Here is a 14,768-nt window from a genome sequence, read left to right on the forward strand (position 1 = left end):
TATTAGGAGCTGTCCCGCCCCTAGGTTTGCCCCATATGCCCCAACAACTGCTGAAAATTCACACTTTTACCTAATTATGAATGGATATTTAATGTTACTAATTTGAAGTTTATTTTTTTGGCATAAACAAAATGCACTAAATCTATTATTACTAGAATCATCTTCAGGAGTTGTCCAATTTGCCCCATTTTGCCCTATTTTCATAGAAAAAGGCGATTTAAAATGCACCTATAAGAAACAGATACTGCTAAAGAACGTTGAAATTAGTTTTAGGTCTAATTGGAAGCTAACAGCTATCACGCGCATATATGAAAGATATTTTCCCTATTTTACCCTACTGCTGGATGATCACATTTTTTGTATTGTTTTGTAACATCACCCTACATCATGGTTGCAACATGAAGTCATTGATCATTTTTTATACATACAAATACAGTTTATCGATTAGCTATAGAATCATTCACGGGAAGGTACAAACAGATGTCCATTTTACCCCAATTTGTCCTGATTTTTTGTCTCATGAATAAATTGATTTCTCGTGTTTGCTTATGTCCGAATTAATCGACTACTGATACTGAAACCAATGTAATCAAAAGGACAGGTAAACTATTTTACTTTTTTCTAATTCTTGCTTTTGGTGGGGAATTGAGGGCATAATAAGCATTAATCTTAATCTTAATATGTGTCAAACATGCACCAAACTGATTAAATGTAGCATCTTTAATATTTACATATTGGTACTTTAAAACGGCCTATTCAATCGGTTTTGTTCATATTTGACACATTTTATCAAATGCCTATATTACCCTTAATTCCCCATGAAAAGCTGAAGTTATAGAAAAAGTCATATATGTATATATGACTGTATTTTTGATTACACTGGTTTCAGCACCAATGAAAATAAGGGATAATAATTTAATTAATAATAAATTCATTACATAACAAAAAAATCAGAGCAAATTGGGGTAAAATGGACAGCTGTTTGTACCATTCACGGAATGATTCTAGTATTGAACGATAAACCGCATTTGTATATACACAAAATTATCTCATTCATGTTTTGCAATCAGTGACATTACAAAACCATACAAAATATGTTATTATTCAGCAGGTTTTGGGGCATTTAGGGTGCCTGCGTGTGGAGTTTGGAAGACCCTTTCCCTTGCCACGAAAACAGGGCCGGGATGACTCTGATGGCCGGAGCTCGTAGAGTGTTGAATGGCAGATGTTTGACAGTAAACGTTGAGCGGCGCGTCTGTTTCGGGCGGTTCAGGGTCCTCCATGAGGCTTTCGCAGGTGCATCCCGGCGAGCGTTGATTGGAGAGTAGCAGGACGGAAGATTCCATCTGGAGACTGCTGTGCGTGGGTGAAGCTGTCTCAGTAGAACAAGGTGGATCGTAAACATTCAGAGCCGCGGCATGCGTATTACTGTAAACTGGACAAGCTTCACAGTCGTGCATGTTGTTTGAAAATACATTTTGATTCTCTTCATGTATGAAAAAAGGCAAAATGGGGCAAAATGAACCACTTCCCGTGCCGTGCGGTGAATGAATTTAGCACCAATCGATTTCTCGTATTTTTTTACGTCAGAAATGGTCATCTTCACGTACCGAAACCAGCGGCGTTAAAACATCCGTTTTTTGGGTCCATTTTTTCCACTGTGCACTGCTTGCTTTCGCTGGGTGCGTAGCTCACCCAATTATTCTGGCTGGTGGCGATGAAGGCGTTCTTGATGGCGCCTCATTGATCTTCTACGCTTCCATCTTCCGGAATATTCGCAGCACGATTCTCCAACTTTTCGACGAAGGATCTTTTATCCCTTATCCCTTATCTGTAGAGCCTTTGAGCCACTGCTTCCATTATGTAGGAATATTGTGGCATGACCCATGTTTGCTTTAGTGCTATCAAATATCCTGTCACAATTGAGATGCGATGGACATTGGTTGATGTAGCACTTGATCCCAACTAGGCTCAACTCGTTTTATGAAGTCGATTACCCTGTTCGGATTAAATTGCCAAATTTCCAAGGGCTCTAATAACCCTTTCCCTAATATTGACGACCTTAAATTATATAGTACTCCACATTTGCATAGAATGTGTTCAGCAGTTTCGTTTTCCGTTTGACAAAAACGACATTCAGAAGATTGACTTTTACCAATCTTATTTAAGTGATATCTGCTTGGGCAGTGCCCAGTCATCAGACCGGTTATTACCCTAAGATATTTTTTGTTCAGATTTAATATGGCCTTGGCTTTTGCTGCACTGGGTCTTATAAATCTTTTAGCTTGTCTACAAGTATCCGTGGCATTCCAATTAGATTCTACCATAGACATTTCCCAGGTTTTAAGTTTCATTCTAAGAAATCTTCTAAGGATCTTTTAACTGCAGCATCTTCCAGTCAGCGGGTGTTGAACCAACGCCCGATTTTTTCTTCCTGTCGATGGATCCTGGAAATGCGTAGCCGGATCTCATCGAATATGAGATGATGGTCGAACGCAATCAAGGTTTTCATCAGTTCGTAATCTTTCATTTTCGGTTTCACTTAAGTTTTTTTTTTGTTGGTTCCGGAAACAGTAGGTTGTTGGCCTAAGGTACCTTATCCACCGTGGTGGGGCTGCCACCTTAGGTATAACTTCCGGTGGAAGAGCATTTCAGCCGCTGGATATCACAACAGACTTGGTTTGAGCCGCACCTCCTTTGTGAACATACGCTCAGGGAGTACCTTCTCAATCTAGCTGAAGGCAGAAGGACAACAGTGCCCAGGCTGCACAACCAGCTAAGCACACAACACAACATTAGAATCACATAAAAGGTTTAAGTGTATAATGAAATCGAGTGAAGGCTTTTTTTCGCCCGGGGCGTTATGTCCTCAGTTCCTTTACAAGTATTTCTACTATCCTTTGCGTCTTCATCAGTGTCATCCACTTGAAGAAGGATTGCTAGTGTAATAAAACCACAACAGAAAAAAAAAAAAAACAAATCCTAATAGATCTTGAAAATTTGCTTGAGAGCCTAAAATGCATCCACGACCCTACTGCCTATAACGATGAATGAAAATCACAGTCAGCAATATTTCGGGCAACCACAACTATCTATCTCCTCTTGAAGCTGCCGGACTGGGTCATTTACGACACCACCGCGGCGTGGAGAGTAGTTATGGCGCTTTTTTTAGTCAATGAATCATCGAAATTTCGTCAACATCGCTGAATGGGGACCATGACGGGGCAGAATATCTGAAGAAGAAAAAATCAATTACTTACGTGGGATATTCGGGATTCTGCTCGCAAAACGTCTTTCCCGGTGAAGCACACTTCGGCGTAATTCCGGGTGGAGCCGGAACAAAAGTGCACGGCATCTGGCCGTAGAGTCCGCAGTTTTTCTGGAACTGGGGTTGTGGCGGCTGTTGTTGTTGTTGTTGTTGGGGAGGTGATGCTGATATCAGCTGGAGCACACATAGCTGTTTTTGGTGAATATTCATATTAATAAAATGTGCTGTTTGCATTCAGCTGTCAATCAGCAAAGAGGATCCACCAACTTACAACTGCGGCCGCTGTTATACTGCTGCTGTCGGTGATCATTTCGATGTACTCGCGTGCTAGTCACGAGATATAGCGAGACCCGGGAGGATGTTGATGTGGATGAGTTCTTGATCGGTTGGATTGATATCAGTGTATGCAATCTAAAGCAATGATTGATGATAGGTTGAGGTGGAATGCATATAATTTGCAATCGATGATATTCGTTTGGCTTGAAACAAATGTTGTTTGTGTATCTGTAAAGGAGAAGTAGTTGCGATTTTAAGAATAAAATAGACAGAAACAGATCATGTTTCTAAGTTCCATGAGAACTAAACAAATAATACGATATTCGGTGAAAACCAATAATATTTGCCATAGAGTTTATCAGCTACTACAGAACATATCATACTTGAATGGTTAGGAAATTGAATATATGTCAAACTACACTTAACCCTCGAGCGATCGCGTTGTTGTATTTTGTACAACACGCTGAAAAAATCGCGCTTTTTGTATTCAGCATTAGCGCGGTGCTGACGGAGGAGCTCAACCGCGCGAGTTGCGGAAGGTTAATTATAAAAACCTCATTCACCATTCACTGCAAACTATAAACGTTATTGTAAAAACGTTACTTTTTACAGTTTTCAATTGTGTCTTTACCATACTTTGTACGGTAAATCTATAGTTCTAATATTCACGTGTTTGCCGCTTCAACTCTGTCCGACGCCACCGGCTACAGTTTTCTCAATATAGCTTCAGACTTGGTGATATTTCCAGTAAAATAACAGTTCCTGCTAAGCTACTGTTTCAAATATCCCTAAAGCCATTGCTCGGTCTAACTTTCAAGACCACATGTATCAGCTCCACGTAAGGTAAACAAATCGATGATCACGGTCACGATCAACCGCCTTCAACACACAAAAAATATAAAAACAAACGATCGATTCATGCCAGAGAGTGAGAGTGCAACGATCCCGCAAACCATGCCTTTCATGTTCATTCGAATATTCGCTTCTTGTAAACTCCCGCAATTATAGATGAAAACAAAACCTTTCCCGTTTAACCTTATATGTATGAACGACTCCAACGACGACGACAACGAAACACCACGCGCAAAGAAAGGTGAATCAGAATTAACCTCTCACGATTTATTGGACACAGAAGAAGCGGTTTCCGGATTTTTATCTCTTGCGCCAGGTGCCACAATAATCGAGCTTTAATCAGTAGGTTTCACTTTTTACTCACATGCTACTCGCGGAATTCAAACCTCGCAACGCTCGATCGTCGCTACTACCTTACTGCAATTGCGGCAAGACTAGTGGCTAGACAACGCACAACAATACAGTGTGTAAGTTTTTTGCATCAAACCTTATCTCACACACTTAATGACTCGTTGCTTGCACCGACACTTCATCCCAATAGCCAATTAAAATTGAAGCCGATTTCAGCGTCGCCTACATTCGGATACCTTTCAAAGTATGTAAACCGACCTTGAGTTATGGATTACGAGGGGTGTCAATAAATTGGCGAGCAAAGAAAATGTTCCAGTGCTCAGTGTTATCCAATCTTGTACAGCTGTCTTATTGCTGGATATTTATGGCATACGTAAGCATGATGGCACGGCAGCCTTATTGTAGCAAGCCGACGCACTTCATTAACCATTCTGGACTTGTACTTTGCGGACATCTATTAGACAACGGCTACCAGAGTCATCAATCCCGCGAGCGTGAGTGTAACGCGTTCAAATTATGAATGAGCTCTCACGCCATACGAAGCAATGTCAGAGATCTTACACGCTATGCAAATCCATAGTCTTCGTTCAAGTAGCAAAAATGATTTCGTGATCATTTTGGCCAACCGATTTGTTTTGTTCTAAATTTGAAAGATTTTCCTGATTCCATTAGCTATGGAAAATGATATTTTTTGGCTTATTACATGCCCTGCCCAGCCCAGCGCATTCAATCAGCTTTGACCACCATCAGGATGACGGGTTCACAGGTTCGCAGTGGAGCTTAACAAACCTCAGTATATCCTTATTTCTTATCTGAGTAATGAGGGGGAGATCTGGGGAGGGGGCTGCAAAACGGTGCGTCGATAAGGAGAGCGTCCAACATAGCTCTGGTCCTCACAAGTTCCTATCTCATGCTTCCACGGGTCAAGCGATGACAAAGATCGCCAGCTAACAGTTGCGTGCTTAGCTAGTAGTGCAGCCTGGGCACTGTTGTCCTTCTGATTCGAGCTAGAAGGAGGTACGATCCGAGCGTCTGTTCACCAAATAGGTGCGGCTCAAACAGCGTCTGTTCTGGCATCCAACGGCTGAGTAAGAAACGCTGCACCACACCCAGCTAGATCCAAGGTGGTAGTCCCATCAGCGTAGTCGTCCCAGTGTTGGTCGGGACGGGACAGAACTGGCATGATGGCCCTCCGGCGAGACAGGAGTGTTGGCGTAGGCCCAATAAGCCACCCGTAATCAAAATGCAGCTCGATACAATCGGAAAAGACCCACGCGACGAAATAAGGACTACGATTGGAAACAGGCAACATGGAATTGCAAGTCACTTGGTTTCGCAGGATGTGACAGGATAATTTACGACGAACTACATCCCCGCCACTTCGACATCGTGGCGTTGCAGGAACTTTGTTGGACTGGGCAGAAAGTGTGGAAAAGCGGGCATCGAGCGGCTGCCTTCTACCAAAACTGTGGTACCACCAATGAACTGGGAACAGGATTTATAGTGTTGGGCAAGATGCGACAACGTGTGATCGGGTGGCAGCCGATCAACGCAAGGATGTACATGTTGAGAGTTAAGGGCCGTTTCTTCAACTATAACATCATGAACGTGCACTGGTCACACGAAGGGAGACCTGATGACGAGAAAGAAGCGTTCTACGCTCAGTTACAGAAAACATACGTTGGTTGCTCACCGCGTGACGTGAAAATCGTCTTTTCCTACCTGGCAGGAAGGGAGGAAATGTACAGACCGGTGTTTAGGCGAAACAGCCTGCACGCTGTATCGAATGACAACATCCAGCAATGCGTAAACTTTGCAGCCTCCCGTGGTATGGTAGTCCGAAGCACCTACTTCCCCCGCAAAGACATCCACAAAGCCACCTGGAGATCACCCGACCATCAAACAGAAACCAAATCGACCACGTTACAATCGACGGTAAAATCTTCTCTGATATAACCAATGTTCACACGTACCGAAGTGCGAATATAGATTCGGATCACTACTTAGTCGCTGTATGCATGCGCTCAAAACTTTCGACGGTTATTACCACGCGTCGAAGTCAAACGCCGCGGCTCAACATCGAGCGGCTGCGTAACGTAGAAGTGGTTCAAGACTATGCGCAGCAGCTAGCAATGGCAATACCAACGGAAGAGCAGCTTGGCGCAGCTACACTTGAAGATGGCTGGAGGGACATCCGATCCGCCATAGGTAGTACTTCGGCTACAGAACTAGGTTTCGCGACTCCGAATCACAGAAACGAATGGTACAACGGCGAATGTGAACAGTTTAAAAACGAGACGAATGCAGCATGGACGAGAATGCTGCAACACCGTACGAGAGCGAATGAGGCACGTTACAAACAGGCGCGAAACAGGCAGAACTCAGTCTTCCGGATGAAAAAGCGCCAGCAGGAAGAATGAGATCGCGAAGCGATGGAAGAGCTGTACCGCGCTAAGGACACACGAAAGTTCTACGAGAAGCTGAACCGCTCGCGCAGAGGCCTTGTGCCAAAAGCCGACATGTGCCGAGATAATCACGGGAATATTCTCACGAGCGAGCGTGAGGTAGTCGAGAGGTGGCGGCAGCATTACGATGAGCACTTCAATGGCGACGTTGCAAGCACCGAAGGTGGCGAGGTTACAGATCTAGGAGTACGTGCGTAGGACGAAACATTTCCAGCCCAAGAAGGTTGGCCGGCTGAAGAACAACAAAGCTGCTGGAACACTTCAACTACCAAGCGAACTTCTAAAATACGATGGATAAGCACTGGTGATTACCAAGATTTGGAAGGAGGAAGTATTACCGGAGGAATGGATGGAAGGAATCATATGTCCCATCTACAAAAAGGGCGACAAGTTGGAGTGCGGGAACTACCGCGCGATCACACTACTGAGCGCTGCCTACAAGATACTCTCTCAAATTTTATGCCGCCGTCTATCACCGATTGCAAGAGAGTTCGTGGGGGCAATAGGGAAGTGGAACCATCTCGGCAGGGGTCCTAGTTTGGGCACTATTATGCTATAACTCAGCCAATTCTGAACCAATTGACACAATTTTTGGAACGCGATGAGATACGTATAGTATCTAGCCGAATACCTAATTTCAAGTCAATTGGTTTGGAACACAGTCATAGCGAAGAGTGCCCAAAATACCGGCCGCTGCCCAAGTGGTTCGCTACCCTATCAGGCTGGATTCATGGATGAACGCGCTACAACGGACCAGTTGTTCGCCATCCGCCAGGTGTTGCAGTAATGCCGCGAACACAACGTGCCCACACATGGATTTTAAATTGGCGTATGATACAAGCGATCGAGACCAGCTCTGGCAGGTTATGCACGAGTACGGATTCCCGGATAAACTGATCCCGAGCAGAGGAAAAAAGCTTAATAATAGCATATTTTGATATGGAGAACAAAAAGTGATATTTGTTTGTTTGAGATAAGAGGTAAAAGTACTGGAAATAATATCTCAAATTTACTCCTGGAACATCATCATCACAGCACATTAAGCTCTTGGTAAGATCTAACCCGGTGATTCCCAAAGTGGGCGAAATCGCCCCCTAGGGGGCGAAAATCAGGTCGAAGGGGGCGAAAATTTGAAAAACTTAAATTGGGGGGCGAAAATACTAAAAAGGGGGGAGATTTTTTTTATTAATTGAGGAATATCAAAAGTTTTGAAATGTATTGGATTGAATGTCAACTGAATCATTAAAACTCCCTAACATTTCAAGATTTTTTGTTGCTAGGATTCTTGAAAAATGTCTGTTTCGAAATCGATTGAATGAACAGAATTTTCGATGTTTATGTGGACTTTTTGGCAAAATTCTAAGAAAAATAGACGATTGCCACACGAATTTCCGAAAGAATTTCTAGTGATTCTGGAGAACCAATCAATAAGAAACTTTTATGGCAAAAATATGTAAAAAATATGAAAGGAACAGGGTTTATTTTTACTTGATAAAAAAGATTTTTTTCAAATTTATATGCGGTTTGTTTTCATGAAATTTCAACCAAAAACATGAAGTTTAAGATAAATCTTAGAACACTTTTCGGATGAAAGTCGTCACACATTGTTTAGAAATATTTCAGAGAAGCTGCCCGAAGGAATTCCTAACGTAACTTATTGCTAGAAGCTATTTTCATTTCTTTTTCTCAAATTCAGTGTTGAATTCCTACAAAGCCATGTAATGCATGTCTGCTTAATTGCCATTAAAAAGTTCTCCAATTTATAGGAAGCTTGTCAATTCATTTCATTTTATATTACTGAGCAAAGCTCACTACATTCAAAAATACACCAATACGTTCTTGAGCTGCACTTTTTGCATAAAAGATATTCTAGTAATTGAGAGGCCCAAAATCAAAGGGGTGTAAGTGACCATTTTATTGATTTTAAGCTGATCATATCATAAAACTCATCAGATTTCATGCTTTCGGGAACTTTTTTGAGATTGTTTCTATGATGTTTGGAAAAATTACAATAAATCAGCGAAAACTGGGTTGATTTTGAAACTCCATACAAATGATGAAAAATTGGTCAAAAACTAATTTACACGAAAGTGTGTTTTTGACACTTACACCCCTTTGCTTCTAAACCCCTCAATTGTTTTTTTTTCAATTTCCCACCAGTCTAATTTGAGTACTTGTGACCAAACATCTCGGGTGTTGAAACGCCTTTTAGAACACTGGTAAAACATCTGGTTAAGGCTAAACGAGCGTTCGTTTTTACATGCAATCATAGTTTTTTTTTCTCAAATACAGAAAATAACTTAATGAAAATGAGAGCGATACTAATTGAGATACATTAATTAGCAATTTTCCACAGTAGCGTCAAAAAGTGGGCTTTCAAAGGCTTGCGCTTAGCAAATTTTCAGCCTTTTATAATGGAAAAATAAATCTCACTTAGGGGGGCGAAAATGTTTTTCGCAAGCTCCAAGGGAGCGAAACCTCCTAAAAGTTTGGGAAACACTGATCTAACCAATAGCAGTGAGCTATTTGATTGATCTTCAAATATCATATTTTGCTATTGGTTAGATGGTTCGAGAACAAATTTTTGCTATTATTTTCAGTACTTTTACCTCTTATCTCAAACAAACCAATATCATATTTTGATCGTCAGTACTTGAACTCTACCCGGGATACGATTGATCAAGGCGATGATGGATCGAGTGATGTGCGTAGTTCGAGTATCAGGGACACTCTCGAGTCCCTTCGAATCTCGCAGAGGGTTACGACAAGGTGATGGTCCTTCGTGCTTGCTGTTCAACATTGCGTTAGAAGGCGTAATTAGGAGAGCGGTGATAATCACGAGTGGAACTATTTTCACGAAGTCCGTTCAGCTGTTTGGTTTCGCTGATGATATTGATATTGTAGCTCGCAAATTTGAGACGATGGCGGAAACGTAAGTTCGACTAAAGAGTGAAGCTAGGCGAATCGGAATAGTCATTAATGTGTCGAAGACAATGAACATGATGGAAAAGGGTTCCACCCCGAATTTCTATCGACGGTGATGAAATCGAGGCGGTTGAAGAATTCACATACTTGTGCTCACTGGTGACCACCGACAATGGCACCAGCAGAAAAATCCATAGACGCATTGTGGCAGGAAATCGAGCTTACTTTGAACTCCGCAGAACTCTACGAACGAATAATGTTCGCCGTAACACTAAGTTAAGCGTCTCCAAAACGCTGATTTGACCGGTAGACCTCTATGGACACCAGGCATGGACCCTACGTGCAGAGGACCAACGCGCCCTTGGAGTTTTCGAACGGAAGGTGTTGCGTAACATCTACGGCGAAGTGCAGATGGACGATGGGACTTGGAGAAGGTGAATGAATCACGAGCTGCATCTGCTGCTGAGAGAACCAACCACCGTCCACACCGCGAAAATCGGGAGGCTACGGTAGGTGGATGACGTCATCAGGATGTCGTTCCGCGGGTACTCGGTATGGGGCCGCAGGTGCAGCTATTCTATGCAGAGACAGCCTATTGCGCATAATTTCTGCACTGAAATCCAAAGCATTAAATTTTCACGTAAGGTACCCCGGGGCAAGTGAGAATCGGGGGCAAGTGAGATCTATAGCTAGTATTTTTTTATTATTTATGTTTAAGACTAACATTCTTCATGGAAAACATAGGTATCACACCTACGGATACTTTGAATACAAAAAATGTTATTGTTTCAACCATAAAGAGACCATATACGTTATTGTTGTTTATATGTAATTTTTAATTCACTAGGTAAGATTGACGTGCTCTACTTCATTCGTCGTTTAAAAATAGATTTGTCATTCTACAAATACTTTTTCGGTTTCAGGATAGTATTTGGAGTTCATGCAAATGATTTCAAGCGAAAAAACTGTATTTTATTTTTATTTATTACCTTGAGTTTACTGCTCTCACTTGCCCCAGTGCATTTCGCTATCTGGGGAAAGTGGGACCTATGAGAATAAACAAAGACAATTTTATGGGTTCATCTCGCCTTGTCCAACCTAAGATGAAATTAGCACGAAAGTCAATAAAAAATGACGCGTTAAGTAATCTACTGTTGAATTATACTTTATTACTTCTATTTAGATGATGAAATTCTTGTTAAAAATTGTAAAACCTTTGGTAAAACATACAAAAATCAAAAGCATGTATTTTTTATGTTTTTTTAAAATATCTTCCATTTTTTCACTTAACGCTCCATAATGCATTCGAGAACCGTCCATAAAAATTAAAATAGGGAAATGGCCTTTTCAAAATTCATGATTAAAAAAACATTAGGGGTACTCACTAAACAGATTAAATTGCTGCGTAAGCCATGATTTTCTGCCTATTTGAAATGTTTCATGATTTTGCGAATGAAATAATCAAAGATTGCTTTGGTGATCGCGACGTTTAATCAGTTCAATCAGTTTAATCAGTTTACGCTGTTACGTGAATCCCCCTATTATTTAATGATCGTAAGATTATGTAAGGGGGAAGATATTACTGAAAATCTCGAAACCTCAGATTTACTATAGGTGAGAATCATTAACTATATAATATAGAGACCAAGTTTCGAAATCTTTTGTCTCTTCATTTTACGGCGCTTTTATGATTTATGTTACCTTATTTGTTGCAACTTTTATTAAGCCCTTTTAACAAAAACTCTGCATAGGTCCCACTTGCCCCGTGAAACGCAGTAAATGGAGATCTGCTACACTTTTCATTATATGCAAAATAAATGGAATGTAAAAATTTTTGAAACAGTTTTAATGCACGTTAATAAGTACAAATATACCAACAACGTCTTTTGGGTCCATTGGAATTATTAAAGAATTTGTGTTCTGAAACTTTTGGCATGACAAAACCAAATTTGCATTTTTTTAGCTCCCACTTGCCCCGGGGTACCTCAATTCAAATTTCCATACAAACTTTTTCGCCGAATTCTTATTTATGAATGATTTGTCAAAAAATCCCAGTTTTTCGAATTTTGAACCAATAATCATTTTTAATTATGCACTGTACACACTACGCACATAAATATATTCCGAGCAAATTTCGAATCAGTTGTCTTACTACACACTACGAATAAAATTCCACCCTCGTCATACTCTGTTATAATATTGAACTGACTAGCAACGAGACTTTGAACAAATTTATCTGTTTATGCTTCGGCTCCTGTGGGTAATCACTCTGGAAAATCAAAGCACCGGATTTGCGTCATTGCGTAGGTATTTGCAACAAGACCCCGCCGAATAGAACGGCATGTGCGATCCTTTCCGCTCGTAGTCACAACGAGCCAGACCGTAGTCGATCAAAAATTGCCATGACCAGGCTAATAGATTCCGAACGTCGAGATCAGTGAACGGTAACTCATCACCCATCAAAGTCTACCTGTACAGCTTGCATTCATTCTTGTTATCAAGATCTTCGTTACGGAGTGTGGGCGCACACGGAGAAGGAGGGAATAATTACCGAATAATTGGGGTCGCTTCTTGGCCGCCCAAAATAAAGCAAAACAAAAACGTCCAAGTCCAAGGTCCATTCAGCACTAACCAGCACAAATCGATGACGTCACTGGTTGCGATTTTGTACATTCAGGTGCCTTATGTCTAGACGTTCCGTTGCCAGCCAATATCTACGATGAATGGAAAACGCTGATTGACGTCACGTTCCGACGATAGAGATCGATTAAACTACTGGATTAGATTGTAAGGCGCGTTGTACTATGGTGTGGTGGGCAAACAAATTGAATCGATTAAGAGTAATCTACTTCGGTGCTCATTTTTTGTGTATGCCCAGCCTAAAGAGACCCCAATGGTGGACGAATCAATGACCGCGAGCATCACCGGGGAAGCTGCAAACCTTGAGAACTGTCGGTTGTGGCGACTTTTGCATGCAGCAATGCTGCGTGCTAATTGTTGAGCAAACATTGGAACGTTGTGGTCTCTGAGATCAACTGCATTTAGTTGCTCAACTGACTCGTACGACACCTGCTAAGATGTGACACTTGACAAAGTTGTACATACTTTAGTTGTTTTAATTCAAGGCGATAATTTGCGTAGGACTGAAGTTTGTTTCTTGCGATATGATTGAGCACTCTTCTTTCGAACCAGTTCTGTTTTCAACGCTGAAATATAATCTATTCGTATTGAATGTAATCACGGACTTGTCTGAAAATTATCAAGTAATTTCACTTTTTGAAAAATGTCACTGGGTCAACTAAACCGCTCAGAAAAATGTTTCAATCACAGCCTAATCAATATCTAAGTCCCACGAATGCCACATGATATGCAGATGCAAAATGGTCATTAACAGAGGAACCTTTCAGTTAATAACTGTGAAGTGCTCATAGAACACTCATTGGAACTGAGAAGCGAGCTCAGTCCCAGCTGGAATAAGAACTGAAAACAGACTAAGAAATATGAAAACAGTGATTTTTGAAACATAATCGGTGATGTTTCGGAGGCCGTCAGCTCCTTTGTGTTGCAACAGAATGTAGAACCGTATGTGACAATTACACGGTGCCCTCACAGACGATCATTATTAAATAAAAATGTCCATCAAAACTAAGTTCAGGGCTCGAATCCTGGGTCCATACTGCACCTCTGGTCAATTTTTTAAAATAATCCCTAAGAGGAATCTCGAGAAATATAGACTTGATGTTTTTTGCTGAGAAATTTCATAATAATCCATTTTAGGATAAAACAATATTTCCAAAATACCTACAAAAATGTCCAGAAAGTGGTTCAACCGGTTTGTATTTATTAACGTTACTAAAATTATAAATATTTACTACTAAATTAGCTCAGTTAACTGACTAAACTGACCTAGACACTGACTTAAGTATGCTTATTTTGGATGGCCTACTGATTTTAGTTTGTGTGACAAGTTTTTATTCAGTATTGGTGTATATGCTGAAGAGAGTAAAATGAGAGTTGCATAAGTTGCATAATAGTATTAAGCAGTAGAAACATGTCATTGCTATTATACTGCCTGTAGTTGCATAACAGTCCCATATGAATTCTTGTTATTTTTGAGTTAACAAAAGGGCGCAAAATGTTCATAGTCATTGACTGAAAACAGCACGAATTTGAATGATTTTGCACTGAATATTCAAAACAAACCAATTCATTTTCGCTCTTCCTCTTCACACATTCAGTCACTTCGTAGTCATTGAATATGAAGCCGCTCGAGAAACATCTTCATAATTACCTACGTTTATGGCTACGATTCCTTCCAAAAACACTCCACAACATTCAAATGGGAAATGATCTGTGTAAAGCACCGTTAAATGTAATCGAAACGTTGATATTTTATCAGCAATTTAACATTTTGTAAGATGTTTACAAATATTCATTGACTTTCATTCAGTTGACAAACGAGTATCGAGCAGCTGAATATGAATATGCAGGCAAGTGAATGAAAATTGCCGCACGGTGAACTTCAGCTCGCCTGCTCGAAAATTTTACGCGCTGGTTAGCATTGATATACGGCATCTACATCATAATTTATATTTTATATTATGTATTACACATTTTGATCACAGAAATGT

General features: G+C 40.8%; 1 protein-coding gene across 4 annotated transcripts in view; it reads right to left on the reverse strand.

Moving 5' to 3' along the window:
• The window catches only part of LOC109428644 (protein spaetzle 5), a 43,863-nt gene that overhangs the window by 20,770 nt on the left and 8,325 nt on the right, over positions 1 to 14,768 (reverse strand). For 2 of the 4 annotated variants that reach the window (XM_062852247.1, XM_062852244.1), the window contains exons 2-3: positions 3,540 to 3,772; positions 3,261 to 3,457 (exon numbers count right to left, since the gene is read on the reverse strand). In XM_062852247.1, the coding sequence (XP_062708231.1) occupies positions 3,261 to 3,457; positions 3,540 to 3,578 (236 nt within the window). In that variant the 5' untranslated portion in view covers positions 3,579 to 3,772. Of the gene's footprint in view, positions 1 to 3,260; positions 3,458 to 3,539; positions 3,773 to 4,760; positions 4,984 to 14,768 lie in introns of those variants that run through there. The other 2 variants (XM_062852245.1, XM_062852246.1) reach the window with 2 other exon arrangements.

This window comes from Aedes albopictus, chromosome 2 (genome assembly GCF_035046485.1).
Source record: "Aedes albopictus strain Foshan chromosome 2, AalbF5, whole genome shotgun sequence".
Classification (NCBI taxonomy): domain Eukaryota; kingdom Metazoa; phylum Arthropoda; class Insecta; order Diptera; family Culicidae; genus Aedes; species Aedes albopictus.